General features: G+C 40.5%; 1 protein-coding gene across 1 annotated transcript; it reads right to left on the bottom strand.

Moving 5' to 3' along the window:
* Positions 1 to 1,370: 1,370 nt before the first annotated feature.
* LOC100692765 (NACHT, LRR and PYD domains-containing protein 12) lies at positions 1,371 to 14,551 on the bottom strand. The gene is made up of 7 exons (XM_025899666.1): positions 13,235 to 14,551; positions 6,221 to 6,394; positions 4,605 to 4,778; positions 4,011 to 4,184; positions 3,131 to 3,304; positions 2,496 to 2,669; positions 1,371 to 2,230 (listed from the first exon to the last, which is right to left on the bottom strand). The coding sequence occupies exons 1-7, from the start codon at positions 14,299 to 14,301 to the stop codon at positions 2,221 to 2,223; spliced, it is 1,947 nt and encodes a 648-aa protein (XP_025755451.1). The 5' UTR covers positions 14,302 to 14,551; the 3' UTR covers positions 1,371 to 2,220.
* Positions 14,552 to 15,591: the final 1,040 nt, after the last annotated feature.

The raw sequence follows: 15,591 nt of genomic DNA, 5'->3' as shown, positions 1-15,591 counted from the left end.
GACCTGCAGTGTGAATGCAGCCTTAGAGTTGCCTACCCCTGATCTAAAGCAACAACATTGGAATGTCATTTGGACTGGAGAAGTGTAGTCAGATGGTAACAAAGAGAGGGCAAGTAGTCTGAACTGAGGGGACTGCACAATGAGAGGGCAACATTGCAGACATTGAGGACAGCTACAAGTACCTGGGAATCCCACAGGCAAATGAGAATCATGAAGAGGCCACTGGGAAAGCTGCAACCACTAAATATCTGCAGAGAGTAAAGCAAGTGGTACAGAGTCAACTGAATGGGTAGAACAAGATTCGGTCAACAACCCAGTCGTCAGATAGCCTGCTGGGATTATAAATCGCTCAAAAGAGGAGATAGAAGCCATTGACATCGAGACAAGGAAACTCTTTATAGCGCATGGTGGATTTCATCTCATCCTGAGACTGTACGCTATGCAGAAGGAAGGAGGTCAAGGACTAGTGAGTTTTAGAAACACTATCCAGGATAAAACAACAAAGACTCATGAGTACTTCAGAATGATAGCCACAACCACATAGCAGTGGTGGACAAGCCAAAGAAGACAACCACAGGGATAGATGTTGCTATACCTAGTGATAGTAGTGGCCGGAAACAGCTGGGGTGTCCAAATTCAGAGGCTGCATCCTCCTGAGGAGGATTTGGGAGGACCTGGCCCACTTAGATCACGAAGGCCGGGTCCTCCCAAAGCCGGGTAGGCCGGAAGTGAGCGACTGTGAAATTTGATGGTCTAGCCTTCAGAATTACGTCATGAGCTCTCTTGGTGGAGTGAAACTCTGCCTCCTGCTCTTTGCTATCTAAAATATAACCAGACGGTGGCGCAAATTCTTGACCATCTCACACTTCTGTTTAATCAGTTTTCTGTTTGACATTTATTCAGCTGTATGAAAACCCCGGAGGAACCGGGGTTTAAGATTAAATTCAAAATAGAATTTATATTATTTATATTATTATTCAAGATCAAAATGTTGAGATTAAGGTTGTTATTTTAACACTAACTGCCACAGCTCCTTTAACCACTACAAAATTATCTCTCTCTCTTTCTAAAACTTTACATCCATGAATGATTGGAAAGCTTTTTTTAAGTTAAATGTGAAACAGTGACTTTAAAGATGCTATCATCTATTAGAGAAGGCTGATATTAGATCAAATTATAAATGCCCACACTGGGAACAATAAAGCAAATTTTAATCACATTATGCAATAAGCTTAAGATTATTTATGCACATACAGATATGCTCATGTAGCTGCAAATATTCATAGCCAGAGGTTACTCGTGACAGAGAGACGATGATACAGAGCCACATTTTTATTTTTTATTGTTTATTTTTGTATTGTTTTTATTGTTTAATCGTTTTTTGTACATTAGCCGTCAAGGTTTGCAGTAGTGACTGTTATCATTATTGTGTGCATGGATGTTTCACATATAAAACGGAGACATCTCTAATGATTACAATTACCAATAACCTTTATTGGCATAATATATTGAATATATATTACGAAAACTGACCAACAAAACATTAAGATACAAAAGAAAATGTATTGATTAAGATATGGGTGGTTGTGTGTTGGTAACAAACAAACAAACAAACAAACAAAAAAGGCAACGGGAAGAGAAAGCAGCTGAAAACCAGCCTAATGAGACTTCAGTGTGACTGGCATGCAGACAACTGAACAACCTTTTATAACACAGATAATATAAGTAACTATAATGCAATTAATTAATTTAGTATTACACTATGGTCCATTACTGTGTTAGTGAAAAATGTAATCTGATTACAGAGATTAGTTTTACTGTTGAAGTAGTGACACCCAACACTGTGATCAGGTATCATGATAAAGAAGAAGAAGAAGAAGAAGAAGACGAAAACAGTGATAGCCACAGACTTTACACTAGTTCAAAGTCACTGAAGTACTCTGTGTGCCACTTATATGATTCTCGGACTTGTGTCATAAACAGAAAAAATTCTGGCTTAAGAATATGTAAATAAATAAAAACATGAAATAAAATGCAGGTCAAGGAGGAGTGTGAATGTGTCTGCAGAGACTGTAAAAGGACAGCAGCAGCAGAGCAGTGCAGATACACTGATGAGCCTCAGTCAGATCCAGAGGTACACACGGGGATTGTGGCTGATGCTGCTGTTTCAACATCTCTGGAGATCGGGACACAGATCATCCTTTCTCAAGGCTCCACCCTTTACTTCCAGCTAAGAAGAGAGAACAAAGAACAGAATTGATAAATGGCTGTGTACATAGGCTCCCTTCATTAGCTGATGCAGTACATGCAACCACTCCTGTTCAGAGCAGCTGTGGAGCAGCGTAACCAGCTTTCTCTCAGCTCTTGTGATAACAAGTTGGAGTGAATGTGCTAAATTAGAAGCTCCACACTGAAAGTCCTTGCATGTGTGAACTCCGTTTCCAGTCCACCGTGGAACAAAATTGAGTCCTGAATGACTCGACCCCTCTACTAACCTTAGATACTCCAGTCTGCAGTGTGGACTCTTGGCTAGATCCAACAGCAGCTCCACGTCTGAATCCTTGAGTTCATTGCCACTAAGGTGTAGATGCTTCAGATAAGAGGGGTTGGACTTGAGGGCTGAGCCAAGAAGAGCAGAGCTCATCCCAGACAAACTGCACCACCCTAATCTGAATAAAGAATAAGTTATATATAGTTTTATATTTAAAAAATGATTAATTGTCCTAAAGAGCTCTATGTCTCAGTGACCTCTACATTCTAAAAGAACTTCCTCCTGTTATTGAAGATCAATTTCATGTTAGCATTTTACACATCAGTAAACTGTTGCGACAGCATTTAATCTCATACTCATTAAAAAGGCTTTCGCTTATGTGTGTTTGTTCCACAGGATTATCAGGCATTTTAATGAATTCAAATCAACAGAACAAAAAACCCAGAAAATGTCTCCTTCATGAAATTCATTTTCTAACTCTAATTTTCTGTAAACAGATTTGACACTTTTGAGAATATGTTATGACTGAACATTTTTTGATTGAGAATAATCAAAACATAACTCTGCTTATTTCCTTTCACAACTTACACGGCGTATCTAAGTTTCTACAACACATAAAATTTCAGGTAACGAACTGACCTGAGATGTTCCAGTCTGCAGTCTGAACTTTCCAGAAAACCACACAGTTGCTTCACTCCAGAATCCTTCAGGTTGTTGTTACTCAGCTCCAGATATTTAAGATGAGTGGGGTTGGACTTCAGAACAGAGACCAATGAAGAACAGCTGATCTCTGACAAATCGCAGCTCCTCAATCTTTAATCAAGAATATAAGATGGACAAAATTATAGACATTCTAATCACACGTATTCTCATTTTCATGTGGATTTCAGAGGATTTTTTGTCCATAGATGTGAAAATCTTTTCTATTTTTATCCTATTTTTATTAACTATAACTATTTTTTTCCCTTTTCTCCCCAGTTCCTTTTCCGTTCTGTCTTTTTTTCCCCTCCTGCCTGTCAGGTTGGATTTTGCCAAATTGTACATTTAATGCACTATTGTCAAGTGGCACAAATGGAAATGAAGAATGATAAAAGTAACACATGAGGAAGAGGAGCCTATAAAGAATTTACAAAGCACATCTTGGACAAGCAAATATAGTTTGCTCAACATCACATTCAGATCACAATTCTCATTACAAAAGGTGCCAGACAGGACACAAGTAAAAAGAAAATTAAATAAATAAAAAACCCTTTAATACTCTAATAGCCTCTACTCTGGCTGAATTAACACAATTATGCAAAAATGGGTGGGCCAGATTTTCTCTACAGATATATAAAAGATTCCTTGTAAGTTATAACAAATGTTTGATTGCAGTTATGGCTGCCAATAATGGCAAAACCAGTTATTAGGTTTATGAGTACTTACCTTCTCATATAGGGCCAGGTCGGTTTGGATAGCTTTTCCCTTTTCTGCTCTAAAACATGCAAACAAATATGAAGCAAAAGAAAAATGAACTGACCTCAGAGTTTCCGGTGTACAAAGTGGATTCTCCAAAAAACCACAGAGCTGCTTCACTCCTGAGTCCTGCAGGTTGTTGTCATTCAGGTTCAAATGTTTCAGATAGGAGGGGTTGGACCTCAGCGCTGAGCCCAGAGAGACAAAGCTGTACTCTGACAAACTGCATTCCTCCAATCTTTAAAAGAAAATGAATAAATAAAAAAGGACGATTTTTAAACAGCATGCTTGATGAATTCATTCATTGTTTCAAAATCAATTTCAGAGCTGGGCTGAAGAAGAGATGTTTAGAAAATGAATACCAGTCAAAGAATATTCATCAATCAATTAAAAAAAATCATAGTAGTTTTTTTTTTAATGTGACCAATAGTACAGAATATCACCTTTTGCAGATCAAATTTAGTAGCAGACTGTTTGTTATTTTAAGAATGAGGCTCAGTATTGATCTGTAATAGCAAATGCAATGAACCACAGAATATGAAAGCAGGCTGCCATTAGGATACTTGTGATGTACCAGTGTAATGCTCGTATCTGTTGTTTAGTGTTTCCAGCACTTAACATTATAATCTCAACAAACAACGAAAACATGATGTCTGACCTCAGAGTGTCGAGTCTACAGTGTGGGCTCCTCACAAGGTCAGACAGTTGTTCTGCTCCTGAATCCATCAAGCTGTTGATACTCAGGTCGAGGTTTTTCACATGGAAGCAGTTAGACTTCAGAGCTGAGACAAGTGTAGCACACCTGGTCTCTGACAGTTTGCAGCCATACAATCTACACAAAGAATAAAACGGGAACAAAACCATTGATCATACAATCAGATGTGTTTTTAAATGTGGATGTTCAGTCTGTCCTGATCAGTGACCATTTCTGAAATAAAATTGAATCACATTTCCCTTCAGCGTTACACCATTATGATAGTGTCACGGTTCTGGGTCTTTGTGACCCAGCATTTTGAGTTTTTGTATTTTTATATTATGGTTTATTTTCTGAGTCCTTGGTTGTACTGTTTTGATTATTGTCATTTCCCTAGGTTTCAATTATTGCTGTCAAGGGTTTAGTTCTTAGGTTTTGTGTGATGGCTTCCCTGTGTTCCGTGTTATGTCTACTGTGCCTTTCTCTCCCATGTTTCAGGTCCCTATGTTCTGTCTCCCCAGTCTGCTAAGTTTACATGTCTAGAGTTCAGTTGGTGTGTTTACTGTTTTACTTTGAAGGTACGTGTCTCATGTCATTGTTTCTAGTTTTGGGGGGAAAAAAAAAAAAAAAAAAAAAGCTTTTGTTAGCGTGGGTTCCCGGTAATGTGGGGGAGTAACAATAATAATAATGTTTAAAAAGTCCACATGACAAAGCAAGTTCTGTTTACAATTAAAAACTAAACTTAAAGAGAAAGGAAAGCTACTTCCAATATCAAGTTATTAAAAACAAAATAATGACAACAAAAATTAGAAGCTCATCAAAAAGAACAAAATCAAATCACTCTCAGACATCTGACACAGTCCTCTAACCAGAAAGAAGACTTCAATTGCCACAAACACAGATTACATGCTGAAGAACAAAATTTATATGGCCCTCAGGTTTTCTTATCTCAGATTACTGTGAGGTAACCTTTTTTTTTTTCTTTTTTTTTTTTTTTTTTTACCTAGAGAACAGAATTGTTGATTTTATCCTCAACTATTGGTTTGGTGTATGGATTGTAAAGGACCCAATTTGAAAGACACTGGAGGCAGAGCATTCTAACTACAAGTAATCTTCAGTAGCCATATCTAAAAGGAAAACCAGTACTGAAAGTACTGAAAACAGAGATTACTAACACATAAAATATCACACTAGGCCACAAATATATCCAATGCATCACCGGGGGGCGGAGCAGAGACAGGGAACATTACATTCATCACACAGCATAGGTAATAATAATGGATTGCATTTATATAGCACTTTTCGAGACCCTCAAAGCACTTTACAATTCCACTATTCATTCACTCTCACATTCACACACTGGTGGAGGCAAGCTACAGTTGTAGCCACAGCTGCCCTGGGACAGACTGACAGAAGCGAGGCTGCCATATCGCACCATCAGCCCCTCTGGCCATCACCAGTAGGTGAAGTGTCTTGCCCAAGGACAGAGACTGTCCGAGCCAGGGCTCGAACCGGCACCCTTCCGATTGCAAGACGAACTTGCTTAACACTTCAAACTAAGGCTCATTCAGTAAACTGACCTCAGAGTTTCCAGTCTACAATTTGGGCTCTTCAATGCAGCAGACAGCAGATCCACTCCTGAATCCTGCATCACATTCAAGCTCAGGTCCAGCTCTGTCAGATGGGAGTTCTTGGCCTTTAGAGCTGAGGCTATGGTTTCATAGTGAGCCAGTGACAGTTGACATCCAGAAAGTCTACAATGACAGATACATTTTTAAAATTTATTATAAAGATAGCACATTTTTCATACATTTCATGTGGAAATGGGGTGCTCACACACAAATCTGTGGTTATCTTATATTATTTGCCCACTAGATGTCCTCATCAGTTCACTCCCTTGTCCTTTGGCCTAAAGGCCCAAAGGTGTACAAATGCAGATATGATAATCATGTAGATTTGAATTAGGTGTGAAAAAGTGATGCATTGGTGGCCTTCTGATGCTAAGTCACCCAAAATGACCTTGCACCTAAAAACATAGTCAATAATACTCGATAGTTAAAGGCAAAGACAAAACAAACAACCACAACAATGAGAACCACAGTCACATTCTTTTATTACTGCATCCATCCACTTATGCTTATATGCTGAGCCCATCCTGAATTGCCAAAAACCTCACACTATCTAAGGGAGAGGCCGGGTCTAACAGTATTCTTTCTCAAATAATGGATTAGGCAAAATAAATGTAAATAATAGCAATAATTTCAGTAACAAGGACAACCTTTAGCCTTATATCATTGTACATTATATGCACTACCCTCATTCTTTTATCACTACAAAAGATAAAAATTAAGGGGGGCGCAGCTGAGCAGCGACATGTGAAGACGTGTTCTTGCGAGCTCTGCTTAGATTGAACATTTATTTAATTTTCCCACTCTCCTTCTCGTACTTCCCGGTGCGAACCTGTCTCAAAAGTGCCTAGTCTTTCGAATTAGTTGTGTTTTGTAGTCTAAAGCTGTTCAAAATGCCTAAATCGCACAAGCCGAGGCCGGGGCCTGATGCCTCAGACTTGCCTGATGTGGATCCGGCCGCGGGGGTGGGGTCAGGGTCGGATCTCGGCGCAATCATGGCTGCCATAAAGCAAACGGAGCAGAATGTGCTAGCCAAGATCGACTCGTCTGTGATGGCAGCTGCAGGTGAACTACACAAGAAAATAGACAACTTAGCGAGTGATTTAAGGACAGAAATCCTGAATGTGCGCGCAGAGTTTGCGAAGGCTATTGAAGAAATACAGAAAGAAAGCGCCACATTCTCGACCCGCATTGATGATCTTGAGGAGGAAGCTAATGGCCAGGCTAACCGTGTTGTAGCACTTGAAGCTAAAGTTGATACGCTATCTACTCAAGTCGCCCGGTTGGCAGACAAGACCGATGATTTGGAGTCCCGGCAGCGGCGAGATAACTGCAGACTAATTGGAGTGGAAGAGGGATTCGGAAATATACGACTGGAGAGAGCCGTGGCTGAATTGTTGAAGGAAGCGCTCGCCCTCGACTATACGCCGACGCTTGATCGGGCGCATAGGAGCCTGCAGCCGAGGCCAAAGGATGGAGATGCCCCGAGACCGATAATCGTCAAGTTCCACTACTTTCAGGAGAAAGTGGATGTTCTTCGAAAGGCCATGGGAGCAGGTCCCATCACCCATAATGGGAAGCGTTTTTACATCTACCCAGATTACTCGGCCGCCGTCAGAAAAAGGAGAGCAGCCTTTACCGAGGTGAGAGGATTGCTTCGCCGGTGTACGGGCGTGAAATATGGTCTCCTGTATCCAGCTACATTGAAGATCACGGCCCCAGCTGGCGAGCAGATGTCTTTCGAAGACCCGATCAAGGCAAAGCACTACGTCGAGACCAATCTGCGCCCACGGGAGACGGAGGGAGAGTGACAGTTAATTCACGGGCCATAACAGGTATCATACGCTGCATGCTAGCATTGAGGTAGTCTGCACAGGCTGTACTTTGACTGGTAAACGTCGCCACGCTACAGTTGGATGCATTTTATGTTTGGACAATGTATAGCTACAATATGTTGAGGGTTTCTGTGGACATCATGCGGCCTGGAGAATATTTTATTTAAGAATATCTTTAGTATCCTTATTGGTTTTCTCTTTTCTCTGCCACGTCAGTGTGGTTAACGTTGAGTCCCAACTTGACACTATAACCCTAATAGTACTTTTACTTTGTTTTCTAATGTATTCTGTTTAATTAATCCCCTTTTTACCACCAGTGTCATTAATTTTATTGGATTTTACTCTTTTCTTGTGGGATTATTTTCCAATTGTGAGTGTTCGGAACCGTACCAGCCTGTAAGCGGATGGGTGCCGGCATGCATGCAGCAATAATAGTGTTGAGACAAGGGTCCTATTGCATTTTGTTCTGCCTTTGCTGAGTTCATGTAAGAGTTTAAGTTAGTGTAAACGTGTTATATGCCTAGGAGAGAGAGGAGAGTTTTCAGGGCAGTCTCAGGTTTAAGGAAGACCAGCCCAGGGGTCCAGGATGGTAAGAGGTTTGTCTATGTTTATCTGTTTGCTTTTGTCAGTTTTGTTTTGGGTTTATTTGTGGTTTATGATTTGACTCAAACAGGCATTGAAGTACTGAGATATAGCCAACGTGTAGGATCGGTTTATTATCGATTGTGGCACTATGATTCTGGATAATGTAAATAATCAACAAGAAGCGGTTTCATTCATTAGCTGGAACGTCAAAGGGCTGAATAATTTGGTTAAAAGGAGCAAAGTATTTAGTCATTTGAAATCATTCAAACCTGATGTAATGTTTCTACAGGAGACACACTTAAATATTAACTCCCAAAAAAGACTAAGTTGTAAGTGGATTGGACAAATATATCATTCACGTTTTAACTATAAAGCCAGGGGAACAGCAATTTTAATTAGGAAGGGGGTTCCATTTGAACACTCTGAAGTAATATCAGATCCTAATGGCAGATATATTGTTGTAGTGGGCAAGCTGTTTAATACACCATTAATATTGGCTAATATTTATGGACCTAACTGGGACAATGCACAATTCTTTCTTAATTTTTTTTCGACTCTCCCAGACCTTAACTCCTACAAACTAATTCTAGGTGGAGACTTTAATTGTGTCCTTCATCCCCAGTTGGACCGGTCAAGCGTAAGGTCGAGCAACAATCTCTCGTCAGCTGCAGTGGCTATTAATTCCCTCCTTTGTTCTTACGGCTTATCAGACCCTTGGCGTATAAAAAATCCAACTACGAAGCAATTTTCCTTTTTCTCCCCTGTTCATCATAGTTACTCCAGGATTGATTACTTTATTGTCGATAACCAGCTACTTCCCTTAATTTCCAGCACCAAATATCACAGTATAGTGTTATCAGATCATAGCCCTGTGCAGATGGGTCTGGTTTTTCCAGGCAATGTAGCGCCCCAACGAACATGGCGGCTAGACCCCCAATTACTTTTATGTGAACACTTTAGAACATTTCTCAACAATCAGATTGACTTCTTTTTGGAAATTAATGACACTCAGGATGTGTCAAGGGGAGTTTTGTGGGAGTCTATGAAAGCCTATATTAGGGGCCAAGTTATTTCTTATGTGGCACATAGAGACAAGGAGCGTTCTAAACAACTTAAAGAACTGGCTGACAAAATTGCAGATATTGACAAGCGCTATGCTCTTTCACCTACGCCAGATCTTTTTAAGGAGAAACTACTGTTGCAAACTGAATTTAACACGCTTATGACATGGAAAGCCGAAAAAAATATTTTTAAATCCAGACAGGTATACTATGAGCATGGAGATAAAGCGGGGAGGCTCCTTGCACTTCAGCTCAAACAGCAGTCAGCTGGACAAATGATTTCAGGAATTGAAATAGGTGCTGACTCGATATCCCGCAACCCCCGAGTCATTAATGACCAGTTTAAACAATTCTATTCTACCCTATATCAATCAGAGGTGGGTAGTAACTCGCTTGAGATCTAGTCGTTTCTTGATTCGCTGGATCTTCCCAAGCTTTCTCCAGATGCTCAGTCGTCTTTAGAACAGCCATTGTCGATTGAGGAGATAGCGAGTGCTATCAAGTTGTCTCAGACTGGAAGGGCGCCAGGTCCGGACGGTTTCCCCATAGAGTTTTACAAGGAATTCTCTTCAAAACTCACACCCATCCTAAAATCAGTCTATGATGAATCTTTTGCTACTGGAAATCTGCCGCAGACGCTTACCCAGGCCACGATTTCAGTCTTACTAAAGAAAGATAAGGATCCTGTACAGTGTAGTTCATACAGGCCAATAAGTCTTCTGTGCTGTGACTATAAGATTTTAACCAAAACTCTTGCACAACGGTTAGACCCTATTATTTCCACCATTATTAATGAGGACCAAACAGGCTTCATTCCTGGACGGCAGTCATTTTTTAATGTGAGAAGACTATTTAATGTGATATTTTCCCCCCATTCAACAATACATCCGGAAGTTATTCTGAGCCTTGACGCTGAAAAGGCGTTTGATAGAATCGAATGGTCCTATCTTTTCGCAGTTTTAGAAAAATTCAGCATGGGGCCTACTTTTTGTAGGTGGATCAAAGTCCTATATTCAACACCTATGGCTGCAGTCAGGACAAATGGTCTGATTTCGGAATATTTTTCGCTCTACAGGGGAACGAGGCAGGGTTGCTGCCTGTCGCCCTTCCTGTTTGACATTGCAATCGAACCACTGGCAATTGCTATCAGATCTGATGGGAGGATTAAAGGTATATCCAGGGGTGAAATAAACCATAAAACTTTGCTTTATGCTGATGATCTCCTTTTGCAGATATCAGACCCAATTGAGAGTATGCCCTACCTTCTCCACTGGCTACAAGAGTTTAGTAACATATCGGGGTATAAAGTTAATTTGTCAAAATCTTTATTGTTTCCATTAAATACTCTGGCAAAACAGATCACTTGTGAAAATTTGCCTTTTAAAATTGAAAATGACAAATTTACATATCTGGGAATAGAAATAGCTGGCTCAATTAAGGCTATTTTCCAGTATAACTACAGGTCTATCTTACATCGTACCAAAACTGATCTGGATAGGTGGTCAAAAATTCCATTCTCACTGGCAGGACGGATAAATGCAGTGAAGATGACTGTAATGCCCAGGTTTCTTTATTTATTCCAAATGATTCCCATTTTTCTCCCCAAATCCTATTTTGCTCAGCTGGATCGCTTTATCTCTTTGTTCATATGGAACAAAAAACCTGCACGTATAAGGAAAGCAAGCCTGGAGAGAGCTAAATCTGATGGTGGTTTGGGTTTACCCAATTTCTTATTTTACTATTGGGCAGCTAATATTGTCAAGCTGACATATTGGATAACCATGTTTGCAGGTAAGGAGGGTCCAGTCTGGACTGATATGGAACTGAGAGCTACACTCCCAGTTTCTCCGATTTCGATCTTAACTGCCCCTCTCCCACTAAATATCAAAGCACCTGAGCTGAACTCAAATTTGGTGGTTCAAAATTCGATTAAGATCTGGGGTCAATTCAGGAAACATTTTAATTTGACAAATACATGTAGCTTCTCTCCAATAATGTTTAATCATCTTTTTGCACCATCTCAAATAGATCATTCATTTGCAGCTTGGCACAGAAGTGGCTTGGTCTTCTTTCGAGATCTCTTCACTGAGGATGGCTTTGTTTCATTTAAATCTTTATGTGAAGACCATAATTTACCTAAGTCTCACTACTTCAGATACCTTCAGGCTCGGAGTTTTGCCTCTAAATTTTTCTCAGGGTACCCATCTCCACCCTCTAAAGACCTACTGTATTTAGTTCTTAATGTGAGTCAACCCACTAAAAGAGCAATATCAAAGATCTATGCATTAATTCTTGATAGCTGCCCTCATACATGGGACAAAATTAAGGCAGCATGGGAAGGGGAGGTCGGAGAAATTATACCAGAAGACACCTGGAAAAATACCATACAGCGTATACACACATCTTCTCTCTGTATTAGACATGGCTTGATTCAATTTAAGGTTGTCCACAGGTTGCATTATTCTAATGACAGACTGTCTAAATTATACCCTAATGTTGCACCAAACTGTCCTAGATGTGATTATTCTCCTGTTTCTTTGGGGCACATGTTTTGGTCATGTCCCTCTTTGTATGGTTTCTGGTCATCAATCTTTCAATCACTGTCAGCTATATCTGGCGAAACACTGCGGCCTGACCCTTTGATAGCTATCTTCGGTGTAGCTCGTGATGAGCTAAAGCTCTCCCACCTCCATAAAAATGCAATAGCCTTTGCCTCGTTGCATGCCCGCCGTCTGATACTGTTGGACTGGAAGGCGACGAATCCCCCTTCCTATGTCCATTGGATTAGAGAGGTGATGTTGGGATTAGCTCTGGAAAAAATTAGGTATACAGTGCACGGCTTGGAGGGTAAATATGACAGAACCTGGTCGCAGTTCATAACTCATATCAAGAGTCTGCCTTTTGCCTGACTTATTGTTCTTTATTTGTTGGTAATTTATGCTCTTGCTCTCCTCTCTGACTGCCGTCCCTAGTCTCCTCAATGTCCGCACCTTGACTGTTGGGATTTATTTATTTTTTGTTACTTCTCTCATGTGCCAGAGGTCCGGATGTTGGTGCTATAATGATTGACACAGATTGGTTTGAGTTTTTTTTTTTTGTTTGTTTGTTTGTTTGGTTGGTTGGTTTTTTTTTTTTGTTTTGTTTTGTTTTTTTTAATTGTGTTTTCTTATTTGTGGGGATGCCACCTGGATGGGGGTGGGGGGTGGGGTTCACAACTTTTGTAAGAAATGCTGAACTGTTTTGTTGAAAACTATAAATAAAGTTGTAAAAAAAAAAAAAAAAAAGATAAAAATTAAAAAGATAAACAAACACACACACACACACACACACACACACACACACACACACACACACACACACACACACAAATAATCAAGCACAAAAAAAAGAAAAAAAAAAGAAAAAAAACAAAAAAAAAAACAAAAAAAACACCCAGAACAGCTTAATTAACACCGATTTAAGATGTTAATCACTCCTTGTCTCACCGAGCCTTTCTGCAGTTCCTCACAGCTGGAATCAATTTCCATTTTCCCACCAATGTTGTGTTAAACTTCCACAGATCCAACTCATCCAGAACCTCTTCAAATGTTTGCAGCATGAAGACCAGAAAAGTGCACTGGGACTCAGAGAGGGCTCTCCCTAATCTGTTCTTTGACCTCAGGAACTCTTGGATTTCCTGATGCAATGTGCGGTCATTCATCTCCAACAGACAATAGAAGATGTTGATGCTTGTGTCCGGAGACATGTTGTAAATGTTCATTGTCGTCACATTGTTGATGACTCGCTGGGTGATTGATAATGCTCTGGGTCTTTCCTCTGTTTGACCCCACAGGCCTCTGAAGTTTCTATAGCTGTTTAGTGTCATTTTTTGAATTGAAGTCTCTGAATTGAAAAGGTCTATGAGTCTGTCATTTATTTGCGGATTTGTCTCTGTCTGACAAAGCAAATCTCCTAAGAGTCTCTGGTTGGACTCCAGAGAGAGACCATGAAGGAAGCGGACAAACAGGTCCAGGTGGCCGTTTTTACTTTCGAGGGATTTCTGCATGACTCTCCACAAAAATTTATCCAGAAAGGATATATCTGTGGATGATGATGAATAAGATACTAAAGATTCAGGATAAATACAAAGACCATTTCTCAGGAACTTCTGAAGCACTTCTGTCTTCTGGTTGGTGTAACAGTGAAACATGTAGACTGCAGCAAGAAACTCCTGAAAGCTCAGATGAACAAAGAAGTAGACTGGTTTCTGGAAGATACCACATTCTCTTTTGAAGACATTTGTACAAACTCTTGAGTACAAAGAGACCCCTGCACCATTGATACCATGTTGCTCCATGTCTTCTCGGTAAAACACAATGTTTCCTTTCTCTAGATGTTCAAATGCCAGGCTTCCCAGCTTCAGAATGTCTTGCTTATCAGTCTCCATCAGTTTCTGTGGACGTGTTTTATGTCCCTCATGATACTCGTACTTTTTTGGTTGAATTAGTAGGAAATGTAAGTACATGTCAGTCAGGGTCTTGGGCAGCTCTCCTCTCTCTTCTGTAGTCAACATGTGCTCCAGAACTGTAGCAGTGATCCAGCAGAAAACGGATTCTACACATGATGTGGAGGCTCTTGGATGTGTTCATGTGGGAGATGATTCTGCGGGACAGCTCTTCATCACTGAATCTCCTCCTGAAGTAATCCTCCTTCTGGGCATCAGTGAAGCCTCGTACTTCTGTTACCCTGTCAACACATGTAGGAGGGATCTGATTGGCTGCTGCAGGTCGGGAAGTTATCCAGATGGGAAGCAGATTCCCGTTGATGAGATTTGTCAGCAGCTCGCTAACTGATGACTTCCATGTGACATCAAACACAAGCTTCCCTTTAGTGAAATTCAGTGAAAGTCTGCTTTCATCCAGGCCGTCAAAGATGAACAAAAGTTTGCAGACAGCGAGCTGCTCTGCTGTCACCTTTCGTAATATTGGATGAAAAACATCAAGCAGTTCCAGAAGACTGTACCGGTCATCTCTGATCATGTTCAGCTCCCGGAATGAAAGCAAGACCACCACATCGATGTCTTGGTTTTCCAAACCTTCTGCCCAGTCCAGAGTGAACTTCTGTACTGAGAATGTTTTTCCAACTCCAGCAACACCAGTCGTCAGAACCACTCTGATGGGTTTCTGTTGTTCAGGTAAGGCTTCAAAAATGTCTTGGCACCTGATTTGAGTGTCATGCATGGGTTTCTCCTTGGAAGCCATTTCTAGCTGCCTCACCTCGTGCTGGGTATGAACCGTTTTACTTTGTCCCTCTGTGATATGGAACTTTGCATAGATTCCCTGATAGACAGTTCCACTGCCCATTTCATCAGCTCTTTCAGTCACATGTTTATATTTCTTCCTGAGATCGATCTTATGTTCATCTAAAACCTTCTGACCGCCAGCATCTTCTGAAAGACAAGAAAAATAATCAAAAACAAAGAAAGAATTTAATATTGATTTAATATCTGAACAAAACACCAAAAAATAGTTTTCATTAATAAGCCCTTCAGCAGGCAGATATTCAGTCTTACTTTGTACACCGCTGCTCCAACTTGCTGTCTGTAGTCCATTACTGGTTCTTGAAGTTTTCCTACACTGAGGACAGGAATCCCCAGATGAAGCAGACTGGTCCCAGTATGGGCAGATGCACTGTCTGCAGAACCAATGTCCACATCTAGTACAGACTGGATCCTTCAGCATGTCATGACACAAAGCACAGCAGGATAGCTGCTTGTCCTCATAAACATGACATCTCTTTTGGCTGTGGACATGAAGAAAAATCATAGTCAATTTCCTTGTTTGTGTGCGCTAACTAGTCAAAT

Source organism: Oreochromis niloticus, linkage group LG17, assembly GCF_001858045.2.
Source record: "Oreochromis niloticus isolate F11D_XX linkage group LG17, O_niloticus_UMD_NMBU, whole genome shotgun sequence".
Lineage (NCBI taxonomy): Eukaryota > Metazoa > Chordata > Actinopteri > Cichliformes > Cichlidae > Oreochromis > Oreochromis niloticus.
The sequence above is the reverse complement of the archived record's forward strand: the minus strand, read 5'-3'. Positions and strand labels throughout refer to the sequence as shown.